General features: G+C 53.7%; 1 protein-coding gene across 1 annotated transcript; it reads left to right on the top strand.

Moving 5' to 3' along the window:
• Nucleotides 1-490: 490 nt before the first annotated feature.
• On the top strand, nt 491-18,130 carry Dbh (dopamine beta-hydroxylase). Its single transcript, XM_006993114.4, has 12 exons — nt 491-905; nt 3,177-3,323; nt 5,259-5,522; nt 6,284-6,460; nt 7,560-7,662; nt 9,555-9,721; nt 12,054-12,197; nt 12,433-12,471; nt 12,936-12,995; nt 15,910-16,037; nt 16,446-16,605; nt 17,625-18,130. Exons 1-12 carry the CDS (start codon nt 555-557, stop codon nt 17,754-17,756), a joined length of 1,872 nt encoding a protein of 623 aa, XP_006993176.1. The 5' UTR covers nt 491-554; the 3' UTR covers nt 17,757-18,130.
• The last annotated feature ends 3,126 nt before the right edge of the window (nt 18,131-21,256 follow it).

Genomic DNA, 21,256 nt, shown 5'->3' with positions numbered 1-21,256 from the left:
CACTCCTTCTGTAGCAGCCGTGGCGCCAGCTGGAGCCCGTGGGGAAACAGGAGAAAAAGTGGGAACAGCAGGCCGTGGAGAGAGTGTCTAAACATGGACTATTTGGGGACTGTCTTTTATTTTTAGTTTGAAAGTTGTCCACCCTCCAGTATTGTAAAAACAGGAGCTGGGAGCCCACCACTCACTGTCACCCCCAGACCTCAGTTGGATCACGTGTAGAGGGCATGGTACCTGGCTGCCTGTGAGGCAGTCATTGGGGCCTGGCTGCAGGCGTCCTTCGGACCTGTGGCTGCAGAGTACCTGCTTCCAACAGGCGTCAGAGAGTTGTTGGAGGACATCAGCCATTCTGCTTTGATTCTCCTGATGATGTCCTGTGTCATTAGGGCCAATTAGGGGAGGATGGGAGCAAAGTGTGTGCCCCAGGGCACTGGCTGGTGGGAGGGCCGCCAGGACAATTGAATTCCCCACCAGACAAATGTGATTAGGAGAAGCCTGGCCCAACCCCACTGGACAGGCATAAATGCCCCGGTGGGGCCGGTGTGTTCACCCCAGCCATGCCGGCTCACCTCACCCACCAGCACTGCTGGAGCAGCCTCCCCAGCCCCAGTGTTCGTGAAGCGGCTTCAATGTATAGCACTGCTGTGGCCATCTTCCTGGTCATCCTGGTGGCTGCCCTGCAGAGCTCAGAGCCTCCAGAGAGCTCCTTTCCCTACCACATCCCCCTGGACCCCGAGGGGATCCTGGAGCTCTCGTGGAACATAAGCTATGTCCAGGACATCATCCACTTCCAGCTCCAGGTGCAAGGGCCGAGGGCTGGGGTTCTATTTGGAATGTCAGATCGAGGTGAGATGGAGAATGCTGATTTGATCGTGCTCTGGACTGATGGGAACAGATCCTACTTCGCGGTGAGTCCTCTCCCACCTTGCTAGCCTGCCTGCATGCCCATCCCCCCTAACTGACAGCATTCACACAGCCACGCTCCACAATCAACGGAGGAAGCTTGCCTACTGCTTCTGTGTTTGAGGTCAGTGGTCTGAATTAAGCCTGTGCACCCCTGTCAGCATCCTGGGCACACTCGTTAGACGATGAAATGGTAAGCAGATTCTTCCTGCAGTCCTTGACTGCACCTCCAAATAACGGATGCAGCAATCCCAAGAAGGGTAAGCACAGATGGAGGACCCACATGCCAGGCGGCACCCCCTGCCACGTGAGTGCAGACCCTCCAATATCCACCAGTTTTACAAACAACAGTTCCGTGCCACATTGCCAGTACATGCACGCGTGTTGCGGGCCAGGTGGTGGCATGCGCTTAGTAGAGCAGGCAGAATGCACACCTGCCTGGGACACAACACACACGGGCCTTCTGTGCTACACTCGACAGCGGCAGACGTAGACGCAGGTACACCGCAACGCAGGTGTGGGACAACTCCACCCTCACCACACAAGCTGAACCTAGGCCAAGAGGATGCAACTGGTCCTTCTGTTCAAAATCTCCCTGAATGCCTGCCTGCAAGGGTGGCTAAGGAGGTCTCCTATATATACTGGGGCAGCCTTCACGGACCCCAAGAAGCTACAGGAGTCAGCAGAGTGGGGAGAGCCCCTACAGACATCTTCTGGGGCCCTGCTGTCCCTTCCTCTGCAGAGAGGACTGACCATCAAGGCCTCTTTGTGTGTGTGTGGGGGGGGGGAGTGGAATCTAACTCTCTACACCCACAGGGAAAGGATGGTCATAGATTTTCCTCATCAAGGCAGGACATACCTTCTTCATACCAGGCTGACCTCAACTTTGTGTTAATCCTCCTGCCTCAGCTTCCTCAGTGTTGGGATTGCAGGTGTGAACCACTACACCTGACTAGGAGATGCCTTCTTGACCTGAGCAGGGCGGCCACGCTACCTGCTTCATAGCGAGGCCAGTCATTTGCTCAGAATTGTCAGGCAGGGTGACAGAGCAGGCTTGGCTGTACGGTGTCTCTGGAGTCACAACCCCACCCGTCTGAGATGCGTGGAGGACAGAAGAGCCTTGCCGGGTCCCAGAGGGACCCTCCTTTCCCTCTGCCAGGCAGCTTCTCCACGCTGCAGCTCCCACAGCCACCTCTCTCCCCTGCCAGGTTCCTTTGCACAACCAGTTCCTGTGAACACCAATGTCAGAAGTGGGGCTCCTTGGGCAGCAGGCTGCCTGTCGGGTCCTGCTGCAAGTCAGCAGGGTCCCCAGCAGGAGCTTTACAACATTCTGCTGTCCTCAGCTGAGATTTCTGCAAACTCCTTGCCTTCGCTTTCCTTAAGATCCGATGATAGCCCTGGAGGTAGGATTAAAAAGAAACAGCCCAGACAGTCCTTACAGTAGAGGCACATGGTATTCATGAACCCAGAAGGGGGCCCCACACACACACTGGGTGTCACCCTACAGCCTGCCTCCCTGCACTGGCCTGGACCCCTGCAGGGGAAGGCAGAGAAACTGGACCGGTGATCAAGGCACTAGGAAATATCCTGGGGAAATACTGACTCCAGCTTCCAGTGTTGCTGGGCAGCCTCCCCAGCCCAGGTCTCAGTTTACCCTCTCCGGGCAAGGCTGGTGTTAAAGTGAAGTAAGAGATTCCTAGGTTACAGTATTTAAGGCAGCTTTTGCTGTCAGTGTTACACAAGTGTGGGGTTGGCACCTGGGAGCGAGTGCCACCTTAAATGCTAGCTTGCCTCTTTCCACTCTGGCTTCATCGTCATCAGCCTAGTCTCAAATTTCTAACCCTGGTGTGCACTCCTGTCAGACACCTTGGCCACCTTGTACAGTTGGCCACCGTAACAGTGCAGTACAGTTCTTCACGTCTCACGAGAATCAGCATGTCTGACTGTCCCTGGGACTCCCAGGCACCTGGCTCATGTGTGACAGGTTGGAAGGATGCTGGATTGGGCTGCAACTTCAGGCAGGATGGGCGACAGAATGTGATATGGGTGCTAGGAAACTTGGGTCAAGGGTGGACTGATCACCTTGCATACATACACCAACACTGAAAAAGAATGGGACAGATAAGATCCAACAGGAGTGAGATTCACCCACTGGGTGTTCCTGTGGCGCTGGTGACTCACTAGGGGTAGTGGATGTGATCTCTGCTGAAGAAGAGCAGCTATACTCTGCCATGCATGTGCTCCTTCCTGCTCGGACCCTGAACCTGTCTCTGCAGGATGCCTGGAGTGACCAGAAGGGGCAGATCCATCTGGATGCCCAGCAGGATTACCAGCTGCTCCAGGTGCAGAGGACTTCAGATGGCCTATCCCTGCTCTTCAAGAGGCCCTTTGTCACCTGTGACCCCAAGGATTACCTCATTGAGGTAGGCTGTCCGGTCCAGGAGCACAGTTTGCCTGATCTGTCCCTGCATCCTACAGTGTCCGGCCAAGGGCCCTCCCTCCCTGGGAAGCCTGAGATGGGGCCCACACACAGGGAGAGAAAGTCCACTCAGCATGTGGAAGCTGTCTGGAGAGGCAGGGGCTCTGCCAGCAGCATGAAGTCTCCAAAGAAGCAGCTCCCTGTGGACATGTAGTCAATGTTCTTTCCGGATGTGAGTGCTGTCGGAACCCTCTTGCTCTGGGGTGCATTTCTATCTTGCTCCCATCACTGTGTCAGGTAGAACTCTGTACAGAGCCCAGCACTCCTGGCTTTCTACCCCAAGCGCAAGGCCGGTCCCTTTCCCCCATAAACCTCAGTCTGCTGTCTCTAAAATAAGGCTGGGAGCTACTGGATTCCCAACATGGAAGGCCTGATTGTGTACTTCATGGCTGCAACATAGCCCCAAAACACCTGGGCTTCTTAGCTGCTCCGCAGTTAGGAAAAGCCAGTCCATCTTGACCCTGGCATTCTTGTTATCTTAGTTATCTTTCCTGTCCGTCCTGGCAGGAGTCAGAAGTTCCTATCTCCACCATAATTTGTGGTTGTGGCTGAGAGACAGAGTGGAGATGCTGGTGGCATGTAGTAAGAGACTTACTACTCACAGTCCCAGGGAGGGGCCATCACAGCATACGGGAAGTACCAGGGCCAGTCACTAGGCAGAAGCAAGGGCAGAACCCTGACAATGTGCTTGACTGGGCAAAGGCTGGGAGGGGCCTAGGAAGCACCAGTCTGGATAATTCTGACTCTTCTGAGCTGCAGGGTGATCTCTGCTTGCCATTCCTGGCCCTGAAGCAATTCAGGGCAGGAGAGATGCTAGCTTGGGGTAGAGGGTTGAGCAAAGCATGGTGATTTGGGCTAACCTGGGCTACAGGATTTAGAAGGCAGTTTACACCCATTCTAAGGCTGGATCTCAGGGATGAGATAAGTAATTTTGGCCATTTGACCTGTGACTGATTAACGGACATCAAACAGACAAATCCAGAATCCAAGAAAACAGATGAGGGACTGAGGCCAGGGAGGGGATAGACTAACCCAGGAGCTCTTGGCACAGAGACTAGAGCAAGGCCATTGGAAATGGGTCATCTGAGTCCCCACCCTCCTGCAAGCAAGGCAAGAGCAGTCAGAGGACCTTGGAGATATGCCATTAGGGCAGGCTCTTTGCATGTTTTGGGGTCAGAGACTTCTGCATAGAACTTGCAAGGTGTCCTCCTCAAGATCAGTCCATGGAGCTCCTACCAACCAGCCTGCCCACCATGAGTGTACATCCGTCAGCATCCAGAAAGAGGCTGCAGGAATTTCCAGCAATGTATCCACCCAAAGCCACCAGTCTCCATCCATAGCAACCAAGCCAGCTCCATCTCTGTGGTCTGGCTGGGCCCTCCAGCATGGCAATGTCCTACAGACCTTTACATGTCCAGCTCCTGGAGGTTGAGGGAAACTGTGTCACACAGTTCACTACCAAACTCAGGGCTCCCCAGACTGGCTTCTTCACTCCCTAAGTGGTCACTACCCCTCTGGTGTGAACCAACCAGAAGAAATACCTCTTCCCTGCCCCCAGTGACCCTGGGGTTCATTCGTAGATGAAACAAGTGTCCCATCCTGCCTCACAGCAGGGCCCAGTGGTTGGATGCATAAATGGATGCTAAGCAAATGCAATGAGTATGTGAGAAAGACAAAAAGGTGTTTGACTGGGTAGAGACAGGATTCCAGAAGCAATCTGGGGCCAGGCAGAGCTTCAAAGTCTTCTCACTTGCCAAGCTGACAGTGAGGAGCTTTACCTGGTAGGAGTGGATGGGCAGGGGCATGGTTCCCTTAACTCACCACTGAATCTATCTATGCTGGCTGAGTGTGCAATAGACTGGTTCTGTCTGGGCTACAGGATGACACTGTCCACCTCGTGTATGGGATCCTGGAGAAGCCATTCCAGTCGCTGGAGGCCATCAACACCTCAAGCCTGAATACAGGTCTGCAGCGCGTGCAGCTTCTGAAGTCCGAGGTCCCCACTCCAGCCATGCCTGCGGATGTACAAACCATAGAGATCCAAGCCCCTGACATCCTTATCCCCGACAATGAGACCACATACTGGTGCTATGTCTTTGTGCTGCCCCCAGACTTCTCTGAACACCGCCGCCACATCATCAAGGTACACAAGGCTCCAGCTGCTCTGCTTCCCACCAGGGGCCCAAGAACTACTGTAGCCCTCTTAGTGCTTGAATCTGATGTACTGGCCTGACTTCCTTAGAACAGCACATACATACCGGTCCTCTGTGACCCTGTCACTGTCTGCCTCGGGGCCCCTGTATTCCTGTCTTACCTGCCTGGACCAAAGCAATAATATTTTATTTCTGCAATTGCCCTTGAGGCCAGACTGATGTCAGTTTTTCAGGCAACCTCTCCTCACGTAAAAGTAGCTCAACTCAATTGCTCCAAAGCTGCAGCTAGGGACTTCATCACAGTGGTACCCAGAACCAGATACTGTCCCTATCTAGAAGAGGAAGACCAGCCCAGAAAGGTCATGTGAGTACCCAGGGTCACACAACAAAGAGTAGCCTGGTTGTGTGGCTGTGCTTAAGGCCCCAGGCTCTAACTTGGAGGCCATCTTGCTTCCCAATGGAGCTTGCTTCCCAGGGGCCCAGAGTCACCCCAGGCACACAAGGACATCTGCCTTCCTAGTTCCATCGTATCAGGATATAGTCTATGTAGGTCCCTACTTCCTTCCCCAGAGCTCTTCATGGGTTCCAGTACCTCCTGGCTCTGGATTGACAATCATCAATACCTAAAGTTGCCTTACTTACCCTTATCATTTATATTTATAGCTGAGCAGATGAGGACCAGCCGATCCAGCAGAGTGGGAGGGTTAGGCAGGTCCTAGGCTCCCAGCTCAGGGTGTCTCTTCCTCTGCAGTATGAGGCCATTGTCACTGAGGGCAACGAGGCCCTGGTGCACCACATGGAGGTCTTCCAGTGTTCAGCTGAGTTTGAGAGCATCCCCCAGTACGACGGATTCTGTGGCTCTAAAATGGAGCCTGACCGGCTCAACTACTGTCGCCACGTGCTGGCCGCATGGGCCCTGGGTGCCAAGGTATGTGCATGTTGCTCTATGCTTGTCCTGCTTTGCTTCCTGTTGGGATGAGGGGAGGAAAGGATTTATTTGGCTTACATTTCCAGGTCACAGTCCATCACTGACGGAAGTCAAGGCAGGAACTCAAGGCAGGCCTGACCGATATTCTGTACATCCCCTCTGACCAAGGAACTCATAGCCAAGGAAGTACAGCAGGAACCCTGGAGGATGCTGTTTACTAGCTGGCTTGCAGGCCAATTTATACTCAGATAGCTTTATTACACAGTCCAGGGGATGGCACTGCCCGCAGTGGGCTTGGCCTTCTGTATCAGTTAAGAATAAAAACAAACCTCATAGATGAGCTCACAGGCTGGACCTCCTATGTATCAAGTAAGAATCAAGACAAACTTCATAGATATGCCCACAGGCTCATCTGATGCAGGTAATTCCACAGGTGATATTCTCTCAGGATGATTCTAGGCCTTATCAATTTGACAGTTTAAAGTTATTTAGGACATTCCTGTACCACCCCCAGGCCTCCTTTGGCATCCTCAGGATTCTAACTGCCTGCACCCATCTTCACAAAACCACATCTTAAAAGGACCCAAGAGAGAGAGAGAGATGGAAAGGGAGTGCACCAGGCCATCAGCAGAGCGTAGGCTCCAAACAGCCCCAGTCGCCTCTACGGTGCTTAAGCTTCACTGTTCTGTGGGGCCACGGAGGCTCCTTCCAGCCTTCTGTGAAAACGTGCATGAGCATGAATGCATACCTCTCCCAAGTCCTGCCATCACTGCAGAGATCTGGGTTCTGTGCACAGCATGATCCTGTGGCTTCCCGAGGCAGGGCAAGTTGTCTACAGACTATGCCCAAGAGTCTCATCAAACCCCTTCCCTGCCCCAGGCTAGAGGATGGTGAGGGCGGGACTGGAGGGTCTGGGAGGGGGCTCAGCCCAGGCTCAGGGCCCTCGTGATAGGACCGTCTGTGTGTGGCAGCAAAGGAGAGCATCCTTCTAACCCCGCCACTTGCTGATATTACTAATTTCTGCTCAGGCTCCAGAAGCTGGGCTTGTTTGTCCCGGACTCCCCAAAAGACCTCTGTCTGGTACTTCCGTCCCACACAGGCATTTTACTACCCAGAGGAAGCTGGTGTCGCCTTTGGGGGCGTGGGGTCTTCCCGGTATCTCCGACTGGAAGTTCACTACCACAATCCATGGAACATACGAGGTAGCTATGCATCTTCCGATTCTGCTCCATTTTCTCAGAGACGCTTGGGTGCAGCTTGTCCAGGCAGAAAGTAAACAGGGCGCATGTGCGCCAGAGACAACACGAGAGCTTTGCTCTGGTCTGCTTTACTGTAGTCAGCAGCCTAAGGAATCCTCAGTTCTGGGTTCTGGGTGGAACCAAGCCAGTGCTCTAATTGATTAGTGATGTCTGCCATAGACCCTGGAGGCAGGGCTTGGTGCTGTGCCGTTGAGCACCTGAGTACTCAGTGGAGACAGACCTTCACAAACCCCATGGGGTGGGCAGGATGTCAAGTCCACCTCCTCCCAGGGTGCCACAGCAGGCCTTAGATCCTAAAGGCCAGGGCCCTGCCTGTGGCCAATCCAGTCAGGCACTGACTGCTCTGGACCAGGTTCTTTCCCCAGTTCATGTCATATGTTTAGACAGCCCAAGGTGTCCAGTTAGCTTAGAAATACCCGGGGCAGGACCACACCTGCCCACCTGCTTCTACTCCCTGCCTGCAGAGAGCTGGAGAAAAGCAGGGGGTGCCTGTTGGGCCTGAGAATACTGTGTTAGGCAAGAGAATCTCAAGGTGAACAAGACAGATCCATGCTGCAGAGAGCTTCTAGAAGACAGACAAGGTGTGTGTGTGTGTGTGTGTTCGTGTTTGCATACAAGGGAAGAGCAAGGATTCCTGAAAGGGCTAGAGTCCAGGTGATGTGACTGGAATTTTGGTAACATTTAGTATGGATCTCGCAGGCATAGCACATTCCCAGGTAAGGACAAGGGAAGTCATCGTTATGGCTAGATCACCCCGTGCCTGAAGGTGAGCAACTTGAGTGGGTCATTAAGGGGATGGACAGAGGACACCACATCAGAAACTAAACATTTCTTTGCTCTTGTACCTCATTTTTCATCAAATGTACCCCATTTCCTTTCCCTTTCTCCCCCCTCCAGCTTTCTCTTCCTCTCTCTTTCCTTTTGAACGACACTTATCTTTATCTATGCGACTGAGGAGCAGAAGGGACCTGATAGACACAGACAGTGGCCGGAAAGCGACTGGAGCAGCTCCTGCACCCAGCTCCCAGCCGGGTGTGGACACTGCTTGTGCAAATTCAATGACGCAAGTGACTTTCCCTCTGGCTGTATAAGCAATGCCTCTGCCACCACAGGAATTATCTACAGCATGCAGGGAAGGCGAGAGGCGGCTGGGGCCTGAGCACCATAGCGGATTTATTGCTCATTTAAGACCTGAGAGCAAATGGATTTTTAAAAACTCCTTAGGCATCAGGGAAGTCTGTCTTCCCTGATTGTCTGCATGTATTTATGGATCTTTTTCCAAATATAAGGGTGCTCCTGTCAGTTGGTGAATTTTGAGACGGGCTGCTTTTCTATTAATATCAAAATCCACGATTATCTCATTATTTAATCCCCATCTAAATTTTAACCAATTGCTGCTTCTTTTTATTATTTGCCTCTGATGTCATCAGCCCAGAGACACAAGGGGCTGTTTGAGTTTGGATGTTGTTGGGGGGGAGGGTGTTGAAAACAGAACAAAAGGAGGTACTCTCAGATTCAATGAGTAGAAGATGGCCAGGGCCCACTAGCAACATCCTTCATCCCAGCCAGCCGGTCCTGGGTTTGGGGCCCAGTTTGAATGCTTTCCAGACCTTGGTTTTAGGCAGTCTTCCATACAGCCTCCAGCTTCAATTTCTCCATTGTAAATGGGAACAATGGTCCTTACTATGGCAAACTCCCATAGAGGTGACAGGTGACCTGAGAGCAGCTTCTGGCTCCACTCTCTCTTGCTCTCTTCAATCAGGAAGGGTGACCAAGCACACTGTTCCCTAAGGGGTGCCTCAGGGGCTGCTGCTTACTGAATGCCTCTTCCCCAGGCCGGCACGACTCCTCCGGCATCCGCCTATACTACACGGACAGCCTCCGGAAATTCAATGCAGGCATCATGGAGCTGGGCCTGGTGTACACGCCGGTGATGGCCATCCCCCCTCAGGAGACTGCATTTGTCTTGACTGGCTACTGCACAGACAAGTGTACCATGATGGTGAGTGGACTGGTCCCCTGCTGCCCAGGGGAGGGCAACATGAAGGCTCTGGACCCCTGACCTGGAATCAAGGTTGTCTGAGTCCCTGCACACCACTCTGCAGCAAGAACTGGGCCATGCCCATGCACCCACACTTCCATGTGCCACTTTTAATTTTTATTTATGTGTGTGATTATATGCTGTGTGTGCGTACGCGCACGCATGTGCGTGCGTGCGTGCGTGCGTGCATGCGTGTGTGTGTGTGTGGGTGTGTGTGTGTGTGTGTGTGTGTGTTCCTGCAGAGGCCAGAAGAGAGCATTGGATCCCCTGGAGCTGGAGTTAGGTGGTTGTGAGCCTATGGACCAGAGCATTGGGAACCCAAGTCCTCTGGAAGAGCAGCAAACATTCTTCCCAGCTGAGCCATCTCTCCAGTAACCCCATACAACACATTTTAACTGCTTTTGTTATGGGACTATCAAAGCTTCCAAATGAGGCTCACCTTTTACAGGCTGCCCAGCCCTCATCCTACCATATTTTACCACCAGGCAGGGACTAGGGGAGGCAGCAAAGTGCCAGTGTCCCTGAGGCTGTGCAAGCCCTGGTGAAGCTGCAGGGTAAAGCAGATGGGGCCTTGGCTTCTGCAGTCAGTAGGGAGTGACTCCTAGCCATGCCGGAGTCCGACCCTCACCTGGGACACTATCTTGTCTGGGCTCACCTCTCACCTAGCAGTAACTGCAATGGATCTGGTGTGAGGCATGTCCTGCCATGGAGATCTAGAGGAGCCACAGGTCTCGGTAAGGGTAGTGACAGGCACCAGTGGGGATCTCACAGAGCCCCCTCTACACTGTCTGTCTGTGATGCCTTCCCACCCATGCTATAGGCACTTGTGGCGTTCCTCCATGGTTTGAGAAGCAGGCAAGTGCACAGACTATAGCTCTCCCTTGTCCGTAGCTTCTGTTCATTTCTGTTAACATCTGCCTGCTCTTGCCCCTTGTAAGGATCTCTGGCTGGCTGCCATGGACCTTACATGGAGCTCTTTTGTTATCACAGATGTGACTTCACTGTGTTTTCTGCTGGCAGCCACTTCTTACAGTGACCTGTCAGGGAAGTGAAGATAGGCCTGGACCACAGACAGGAAGACCCAGGTCTGCCAAGAGAGGACACAGATTCCAAAGCTGCATCACAGAGCCAGATTGCTTTGTCACAGAGCTCATAGTGAATTCCCCTTCCCAGCATACTCACGGGATGACACCTGTTTTTGGGTCCTCCCTACCCAAGCACCTGGTCTTTCAAGTACTAACTAGGCCCAATGTTCTCAGGCTGAGATGCTGGACACATTGGTTCTTACACTCAATCAAAGACTTTAGCCTGTGACCAGGATGAGAAATCAACCTCCCTCCCCAGTCAAAACAGACAGGTCAGAAAAGTGATTGCTGGCTTCTGAAACCTGTGTCCACATTCCCACACACTCCTGCATCCCTGGCTCATTATCAATGGTCCCTGGCCCAGCATGTATGTTGTCACAGATGTAGTCATGAATTTGCAATGGTTTTCATTGCAAGAGGGATCCACAATGTGAAGGGCAGGGGCAGTAGCTGGCCAGAGCAAGGCAGAAGGTTCAGAAGTAAAGTTGTAGATAGCTCAGCAGTCCAGGGTCATCCACTGTCACCTGGCAGCCCTAAGTTCTTCAATTCTGGCTGTCAGCATCATAGGCACAGAGGACCGTGGCCGGGCAGCAGAAAGTCACCATGCACAATGTGTCTGAGAAAACTTAGTATCTAATGACGTGAACACAGATTAGGAAAACTTCTGTTCTCTGGAAGATTTCCTCATGCATTAATGAGGAAGGGAGGCCTCCCACGAGGGCTGGCTATCTTTCCCCACTGGCTTAGTGGTCAGCGCCATTGCTATTGACCGGGGTCATGTGATCTCAGAACACAGCCTCTTGTTATGCACAGGGCACTCCAAAGCCTTCTGGGGCCCCTGAACATGATGGGAATTGCAGAACTTAATTGACAGGAAACCCACAGAGAAGGGAGGTCCTGTCCAGCCAACAGGGAATGGGCCTCTGCTGGCTGAGGAGAAAGAGATCTCAGTCTTCAAGCATCCTAAAGAGACCAAAGGACAGGGGTGCCATCCACCCTGAATGCATTCAGGTCTGGCTGCTGGCTGGGGCTGGCTGCGTCCAAGTCTTGGGCTTCTGGCCACAGTACACTCTTAAACAAGACACTGTCTGGCAGTTTTATGATAGAGATCAGAGAGAATCATCTAGAAAAAAGCGAATGTTCTGGTAAGCCAAGGGATGCTGCCTCTGCTCTGGGTCTGACTCTGCACCCCCACCCCACCCCCCCAGGCACTGCCGCCCTCCGGAATCCACATCTTCGCCTCACAGCTCCACACACACCTGACTGGCAGGAAGGTGGTCACTGTGCTCGCCCGGAATGGCCAAGAGATGAAGGTTGTGAACAGAGACAACCACTACAGCCCCTACTTCCAGGTGGGAACCTGACTGTCACCAGCCTCCTAGGCCTTCTGCTTCCCAGGGTTGTCCTCTAACCTTTGGTGGACCCTGGCCCAAGCTGCTGGGTGTCAACAATGTCTTGGTGACAGCTTGATTGATCTTGTCTCCTGATTGTAGTCCACACTTAGTGAGATTGAGGCAGAACTGATAACTCGGGGTAGCTGGACCAGGGCTCACAGCTCTCTTACATCTCCTCTCTTCCCCACTCCAGGATATCAGAATGCTGAAGAAGATTGTGTCTGTCTTCCCGGTGAGTGTGCAGCAGGGACAGAGGGCTGGGGCAGGAGATACTTGGGGAACACTGTGCCCAAAAGAGAGACAGAGGAAGAAGTAGGTCAGGAGAGAGTCCCAAGACAGGCATAACAGACCTAGATGAGGTCCACGTGGACTTCACGGTACAGAGGGGCCATTGCCTTTTAGCTTCAGCTGAATTACAGTCTCAAAGGGTCTCACCCCTTGAGAATTCTGGAGAGAGATGGGGGTGTCAAGACGTAGTCCTTGCCCATGCAAAGCTGGAGCTCTGACATGGCCAGCCAGGCCACTGATAGCTATAAGCCTCAGGGATATTCAGATTGTGGTCCTCATTGGGGAGGGTTCTGGGCTCCTCACGGGAGATCACACATCACAGTGACTTGGCCACCATGAGATTGAGCTGAGCACATCTGTAAGTCCTGAGTGGGCAGATGCTAATGTGTCTGCCACCTCACTCTTCAGGGGGACGTACTCATCACCTCTTGCACATACAACACGGAAGACAGGAAGCTGGCCACAGTGGTAAGTCTCACTGGTGTTTCCAGCCCCCCCCCCCCAACCTGGAAAAGCGAATGGCCCAGAGTCTGGGTAAAGCTTTCTAATCACTCCTGTGGTTGAGTGTAGGCTGCCAGAGGCAGGACTGCTCCTCTCGCATTCGCCAAATGGACAGGACCTATCTCTAATAGTCCTCCTCCCCCAGGTCCCCAGTGCTTATTATCCAAGCAGCATGCTGGGCCCTACATTGGCCCCACTGAGTCAGACATGGAGGTGACACTGTCAATATGGTCCCATCTAAGAGCCACTACAGTGGGTTATCATTGGCAGCCACATACATGCTCAGTGTCTCTGTGGCATGGGAAGGAGCCAGGAAGCACTGTGGAACTCAAAATCCACCTGGGGAGGCAGGCCACATCTGCTACAGGAGAAGCAAAGTGACAGGATTGCAGAAACTTCATGAGAGCCAGGACATCACCCAGAAATGAGAGAAGGAATGTGAGGTCGGGGGAAGGGCCAGAGAGAGATGGAAAAGACTCTGCACAGGGACGTGTGGCAGAAGCCCCGGAATATAAAGGTTCCCAGGATGGGGAGATGTTCAGCTGTGACAGGGTGGAGATGTGGGCAGCACCAGGCAGGGGGGTACTGCAGGTGGGTACGGCTGGCCAGTTCAGAGAAGTGACATGAGTCTTATTTTGGCTGGACTATGGATAGTCCAAGGAGGAGGAGCACCTCATGGGAGGACTATTTTCAAGGTGAGGTGTGCAGAAAATGTCTCATCCATCTGGAACCCATTGGGTAGGGAGAGAGACGCTTTCCACAGTTGTCTTGGGTCACAACTATTCCCAGCCATTAATCCCACTTACCATTTTTTTAAAACGAATTATTTAACTTGATTTTATGTGCATTGGTCTGAAGGTTTCAGATCCCCTGGAACTGGAGTTACAGATAGTTGTGAGTGCTGAGAATTGAGCCCATGTCCTCTGAAAGAGCAGCCAGAGCTCTTAACCACTGAGCCATCTCTCCATCCCCTCCCACTGACCTTTTAATTGATCCTTGAGCACCCAATAATTAACACATCAAGTGTGAAGTTCAGAATGGGCCAGACCTGGGGATACACCCCACCCTGGCACCCCTGCACCCCAGGAACTCCCATCGATACTGTAACACTATCTTCTGCACACTGAACCAAGCCTTCAGCCAAGGTCCAGGGTCCCCCATTCTGTTTCACATGTGTTCTTTAAATAGCTTTATTGTGAGATGATTCACACACCACGCAGCTCAAGTGTGTGAAGTGTGCAGCTCGTTGCCTGGAAGCACATTCACAGTTCCATGCACACAGTCAACCCACAGCTGTCACCTCCAGGTCCCCTCGCCCAGCCCAACCAACACAGATCCATTTGCTCTAGATGGTTCTACTCTGGACATTTCTCATCACTGGATTTACACGATATGCCGCCTTCTGTGACGGGATTGTTTTCCATACATTTAATCCATCTTAGTTTCGCGCCAGTCTCCAAGGCAAGCGTTTTCCCCACCCCACCCCCCCGAACTTTCATAGGCATCATCTCCTTCCTGCAGGGGCATCTGCTATGGGTGGTGGCAGGGAGGTGCTTGCCGGTCACGGGTGGAAGAGAGGCCCCAGGCCTGCTCTGCCAGAGGCGTTTCTGCCAGGGCTGTATTCCTGTCTTGCAGCTTCATGGCTGAGAACTAGTGCCTCGCTTGTCTCAGGATGCTCATGGCCATGGCCTAGCAAGCACCTAAGATCTCAGGTCCTAGGTCTTCAGGTCCAAGTCCCAACGACAAGGGATCTCCTTGGCTATTTAGGCCTCATGACTTCTTAGGGTGGCTCCATCTGGGATCAGAGGGAGTAGGAGCTCCCAGCAGGCAGGCGGGAGCTTCCCAGCTGTGACCTGTGGATCCAGAGCGATGGTGGCCTTCGAAATGCAGCTTCAGTCCCAAAGTGAGAGAGGAGGGGAAAGCAGCCGGCTCCGACATCCAGGCCCTGTTCTCATTCTGGAGGTGGCAGAGCTAGGTGGGAGAGGGCAGATTGTGGGGGAGTCTCATGCCCACTGAGGGCTATGGAAGTTGGGAAATGAGGGCTGGGGACAAGTAAACACTCCAGGAGGACCCGTACAGCACACAGGGGCCAGCCCAACTTCTCATTGGTGAACTTCCTTCTCCCACACCTCTAGAGAGTTACCCCAGGCCCCCTCCACTTAAGGAGGGGCCAGCTGAGCTCTGCACCATCCCTGTGCTCTGTCATGGAGTAGGGAAGGCCTTTCTCCCTCCAACAGTTCTGGCCAGCCAAGTAAAATCTCCCTTCCCACATCATGTTCACAAAGAGCCAGGATCCTGGAGGGAGACTGAGACAGCCTTGGGCTGGGCGCTCTGCCTGGTTCCTGACCCTACTGTGGGGTTCCCTCTCCTCCCATCAGGGCCAGTTCACTATATCTACGAGCAGCAAGTAAGTGGTGGGGGTGTCACCCACTCCGTCCCTCCCATATTGTGAATGGGTGGCCGGGGACGGGTGACTGTCCCAGGTACTAGCGCCTCTGAAGTACCGATATGACTATTGGTCAGAGAGGTTTGCAATGTGAAGGGAAGTCAGCTCCCACTGGAGACCACAAGGACTTGTCCCCTGGTCCTTAAGACTCGGTTTCTCTGACCCATAAAGCAAGAACAGCAAAGCTCTGTTTCTTTGTTTCTGTTTTCTTATCCCCGGCTGATGCTTATTTACTGGGTCTCTGTCTCTCCCGCCACTAGCAGATGCCATGAGAGGGTGACCTCCCTCCTGGCTCCATCCTGGGTGGGGGTTTGAATGCCACATTGCTGCCAGCAGATGAATGCCCTGGGGGACAAGTAGCCGAGAGAAAGCTACAGGCAGACTGCCCCTGAGAGCGACGTGCTGAGGGCTGACAGGCTCTTCTCTCACCTCCAGGGGGGGTTTGGAATCCTGGAGGAGATGTGTGTCAACTACGTGCACTACTACCCCCAGACAGAGCTGGAGCTCTGTAAGAGTGCGGTGAATGACGGCTACCTACAGAAATACTTCCGCCAGGTGAACAGGTGAGATGCTACTTCTTGCTTTCTGCCCTTGGGAACGCAGCAGGGATAGTCTCTGCACCCTGCCCCATGCCCTCTCCTCTTAGGAGGCTGGGTGGCCAAACATGAAGAATTCAAGCTAAGTTCTTGGAGCAGAGTCAGCACGCATACCATCAGACCTATGTGTCCTTGGAGGTGCCTGTGGCAGGCATCACTAATCAGTCTCCTGGCTTACAAGCTATCCCCAGAACAGCCAGTATCAACAATCAAAGGTGACATAAGCGATGGAGGCAGGGCCAGGAGAGCTTCTTAGGCAGTGGATAAAGGAGGCAAGGCTGGGGAGGAGGTGACCCAAGGACAGCAGCTGGGAGCCATGCGGGGTCTCCTTCCCTCTGCTAGATCTTTAAACTGAGTGACTGTCTTTCCTTCTAGTTTCAACAATGAGGAGGTCTGTACCTGTCCCCAGGCCTCTGTCCCCGAGCAGTTCACCTCCGTGCCCTGGAACTCTTACAACCGAGATATGCTCAAGGCTCTGTATCGCTTTGCCCCCATCTCCATGCATTGCAACAAGACCTCAGGGGTCAGCTTCCAGGTAATACAGTGTGAGTGGTGGGTCACAGCAGGCACGCAATGCTTGCTCATCCCCTATCCAGTTCCCAGCAAGCCCCACTGGTGCCTGAACCTCCAATCCCAGGTCTGCCGAGGAGGGGCACCCTGAACCACAAACGAGAAGCACTCACATGAGATGGGGGAAATAACCAGATAGTGACAGAGACAGACAGACGGATAGTAAGGGCACAGGCCAGCAATACCGCCAGGAAGGCCTGGGCACAGTGCAACAGGGGCTATGACTGGTGTGTGAGAGAGTGCCAGCATTCTCCACCAGGGCATAAAAATAGAGCTATGGCCAAGCTGGGGGGAGGGGGGGTGGCGGCAGGGTGAGAGAAACCAGCATTTGGTGACAACAGCCCCACAGCCCCACAGCCCTACAGCTCAGCTTCTCCCTCCTTATCTGAGTCCTGCTGGGATTCAAAGGCACCTAATTTATTTCCCAGCAGAGCCAGCCAGCAGCAGTACCATCCCAGAGCGCTGGTCAGCAGACCCAGCCTACCGCATTAGGCAGGGGAGGCAGGCACTGCAGGGGGTGGGGGGAGGTTGAACAGTCCTTCCTGGCAGCATTTGGGTGCTGGATTAATTGCTAACCCAGACACCCAGACACCATGGGGGAGGCTTGATCACCCCAGAGCAATCTGGGCCACTGCTAGATGTGGCTAGACCTAGGCTTTTGTAAAAGCCTTCTTGGAGGACAGTGACTAACACTGAAACCTGCCTCCAAGGATTCTCATCCTTTCCTCAGGGTAACAACTGAGTGAAGGGGCAGGCATGGAGGTGGAGGAGCTTGGTAGGCTCCAGGTTCTTGACCAGAGAACACAATAGCTTGAAAAAGGGACATCGATCCTCGGTGGTAACCCTCAAAGGGTGACTTGGAGGAGGCGGGGAGTATTCAGCCTGGGAAAAATGAATTTAAGGACAAGAACCCAATCAGCTAGGGAGACAGCACCCTGCCTGGCCCCTCCAGCCTCAGTTTATCTCCTGGTCCCTTCCTTACAGGGTGAGTGGAATCCGCAGCCTCTGCCTGAGATAACATCCACGCTGAAAGAACCCGGCCCGAACTGCCCCGCCCAACAGGCTCCGAGCCACACCAACCCCACCGTGGTCAGCGTCAGCTGGGGCAGAGGCTGAGTCGGGGCCTGTTCTTCAGCCCCTCCTCATGATGTTCCCGTGGGCTCACACCAGCTCTGTGAACCCACTTTTGAAGACTCCCCTTCATAGAATAGTGCTGTTCACCTAGAAGGAAGGGGCCTGTCACCCTGGAACCACCTGCATGACTGACACCATCCCACGAGGCCCAACTGGACAGAACAGACCTGGACACGCTGTTGCCTCCATGTGGGGACAACTTGCCACAGGGGGTCCAGATTCAGCACTGCAGGACCCACCTTGCTTCCAGAACAGCCTTGCCAGGCTGGGTGCAGACTCCCCAAGCCTCACAGTCCCCACCCTGTGGTCACCCATCCAATGGTGACTTGTGTTGGTGTTTGCCATGACAGCGCTGCTTAAACATCTCTTTGCAGAGTGGCTCATGTTTCCCAGTGGGCGGCTTCCCTGCGACGAGACAGGACAAGGCGTTTAGCTCGTTAGAGACTCTCCGGGGGAACTCGCTTCATGGCAGAGTAAATAGATATTTTCGCCCACCTAGAGGGAAACCCCAGCAAGTAGTTCCATCATGGAGAGCCAAGATGGCTAGAACCAGGCTCTGTGAGGGAACGGAATGGTTAGCGCCGGTTGCTTCTCCTGCTGGTGGGCGAAAGCTTGGCTTAGCCCTTTCACGAAGGAGTGACTAGGGCAAGCCGCTTAGCTGTGTGACCCTCCGTCTTCTAGACAAGATGAGACTCACCCTCCCCTAGCACTAAGTGTGGACACACAGGCAGGGCTGATGCTCCTGCCCCTCTGCTGAGCCTTCCTGGGCCCCATGGCGTCACACACACTGCCCTGTGTGCATGGGGCCTGCTTCTAAAATTCTAGTCACCTCTACCCTCCCTGAGTCCTTCTCTCCCTCGTCTCCTGTTTACGGGCCAGCTCAGCTCTTTGATGGCTTTGGAAGGGAGAAGGAGACTGGACTCTTTTCAGCTATTTCAGCAAAATGCAGGCCAGGCTGCTCAGGGAGGGAGGGTGATGGATGAGCTTCGTGTCCCCCACCACCAGAGACATCAGCTAAGTGCGGCCTCCCCTTCAGCAAGGCACTTTATTACTGGGGAGCGAAGGTGCCCGGACTCTGAGTTGTGTAGTATGAATCATGGCTCCGGGCGCCCATAAGTCATGGGCGTAATCGGTGTGAAATGCCAGGTCTGACAGCCCAGAGCAACGCTCAGCCCTCCGTCATCTTTACAGCTTGAGGTGGGGGAGGCAGGCCTTCCCTCTATGGCTGCCTGCCTGAGTAGCCCAGAGCCAGAGAATGCAAGACTCGTGGAGCTCTGACCTTCAACACAGTCACCTTACTCCTAGTGGTGTGCCAACTTACAGACAGGGAAACTGAGGCTCACGGGGACTAAAGAGGATCTGCCCGCTGCCCATGTGACATGTCCAGACCCACAGTCCCTTGCTTCCCCTCTAGGCTGTCGTGATCCTTCTCCAGGGAAGCCATCTGCACCCTGCCCGACTTCTGTCACAACAGGCCTCACCAGGGTGATCAGGGTGTTGTTACAACTGCCCGTTGAGGCCCATGAGGTCCCCACCAGCTACCCAAGCCTTTAAGAACTCGCTTTGTGTCTTTCCTAGACAAATGAGAAAGCAGAGGCTCAGAGACCCGAGGTTAGCTGACAAGGTCCCTGGAGAACGTAAAGGTACACAAGCGACCAAGGCCACCTCCTTCCCATGTGCTCTAAGCCAAAGCGGGGCTCCAGCACTAGCCCTCTTCTGAACCGGGGTGGTAGAAAAGGCCTGGGTGCCGGCCATTCCCATTTTGCTGGGTGTATTGTTCCCCTTGCTGGGTTGGGGTATCCCATGGAGCAGAGGGCTCTCTCGCCTCTCAGAAGCCAGGGCTTTTAGGAGGTGCCAGAGGATGGCGTCTGCTACTCTTTAACAGTGTTAAGAGGGTCTTGAGTACAAGTAGGGTGTCCCCAGACCAGGGAAAAAGTCTTTCATGAGCTGGTCCTGAAATGCTCCAGGGCAGTACTCTTGGGTAGCCCTCAGTCTCAGGTGGCTGTTTCATTTTTATTTATGCCAATTAAAAAATGGTAAGCACCACGGCTAGGGATGTAGCTCAGTTGGTAGAACACTTACCCTAACATGCACAAAGCCCTCGCTTCTATCCCCAGAACCACATAAACTGGGCACAGTCACATGAGGACACCTGCCATCCTAGCACTTGGGAAACGGAGGCAGGAGGATCAGAAATTCAAGGTCATCCTTGGCTGCACAACAGAGTTCAAGGCCAGCTTGGTCTACATGATACTCTGTCTCAAAACTGAGACAGAAGTTGGCTAGGAACACAGCTCTGTCGGTAAGACACTAGTCATGTAAATGAAAGGGCCTGAGTTCAACCTCCAGAGCCCATGTGAGGGTGTGTGTTTATAGTGCTATCACTGGGGGGTCGTGGGGACACGGGGATCCCTGGGGCTTGAGCCTCGTCAGCCTAGCCTAACCCAGTGAGCCATGGGTCTCAGTGAGAGGCCTTGTCTCAGAAAACAAGGTAGACCCCTGCAGAACCAAACCCAAGGTTGACCTTTGGCCTCTATATACTTGGGTGTGTGCACATGTATGCATGTACATACACACACACACACACACACACACACACACACACTGTGGAATATTTACAGTTCCCTTTTGGTGTCAATTCTTTTATGTCAGGGCTCAGCAACAGTGTGTGACTCATGGCTGTCACATTGGATGGGCCATCCACACAGCATACTATCGTTGTGGGGAGCTGCTTGGGGTTGTGGCACCAAATGAACTCCACAGGGCCGCCATGGGCTGAAAATACCAAGCCAATTATCAGTGGCTCTAGACAGAGCCACCCACACAGCTGCAGGGATTTCCTGTGGGCCCCTTGGGGCAGGACCTGTCTTTGAGGCAAGGGGCACCCACCACCTGTGAGGCAGAAGGTGGAGACCCCTCACCCAGTGCAGAGCTAGTGGCACCCCACTCGCTGTGGTGACCTCCTAAGATGCTTCCATGAGCTTGCGTGCAGAGGTTCCTGGGCTTGCCAGCTGCCCAAAGCTCCCCAAGTTCGCTGCCCCCACAGCTTGCTTAGCAATGGGAACCTAAGAACCTGGGCACCCCGCGCAAAGTGCCTGCTTGCAGGTCGTGACACCATCAGGGCTTTGGTGGAAGAAGCTGGACGGCTTGGTGCCCGGGCAGCGTGGTGTTCAGAGGTGCAGCTATCTCCATGGGGGCTGCTTTCCTGAAGACTGCAGGGAGAATACGGAAGGAAGTCGGAGGGGACCGAAGGTGGGAGGGGCTGCATGCTGGGGTACTCAGGTATTTGACCTGACGGGATCCACAACAACTGGCCAGGAGGGAAGTCGGGGGGCACCCTGGCCGGTTTGCATCTCGACAGGATGGTCACCTGATGAATGAGTGTTAACAGCTCGAGTTAGCCCTCCTCTGATGCCCTTCACAGATGCCCACCATTGTCTGCCTCTCACTCATCACGAGAACAGCCTGGTTCCCTCTGCCCA

Source organism: Peromyscus maniculatus, chromosome 4 (genome assembly GCF_049852395.1).
Source record: "Peromyscus maniculatus bairdii isolate BWxNUB_F1_BW_parent chromosome 4, HU_Pman_BW_mat_3.1, whole genome shotgun sequence".
Lineage (NCBI taxonomy): Eukaryota > Metazoa > Chordata > Mammalia > Rodentia > Cricetidae > Peromyscus > Peromyscus maniculatus.
This window is presented reverse-complemented; position numbering and strand designations above follow the sequence as displayed.

Excerpts from the sequence above, each read along its gene's own strand:
- Dbh (XM_006993114.4), top strand. The coding sequence starts at position 555 with ATGCCGGCTCACCTCACCCACCAGCACTGCTGGAGCAGCCTCCCCAGC. Across the intron at positions 7,663-9,554 it reads CAATCCATGGAACATACGAG|GCCGGCACGACTCCTCCGGC; the intron begins GTAGCTATGCAT and ends CCTCTTCCCCAG. Across the intron at positions 12,198-12,432 it reads ACTACAGCCCCTACTTCCAG|GATATCAGAATGCTGAAGAA; the intron begins GTGGGAACCTGA and ends TCCCCACTCCAG.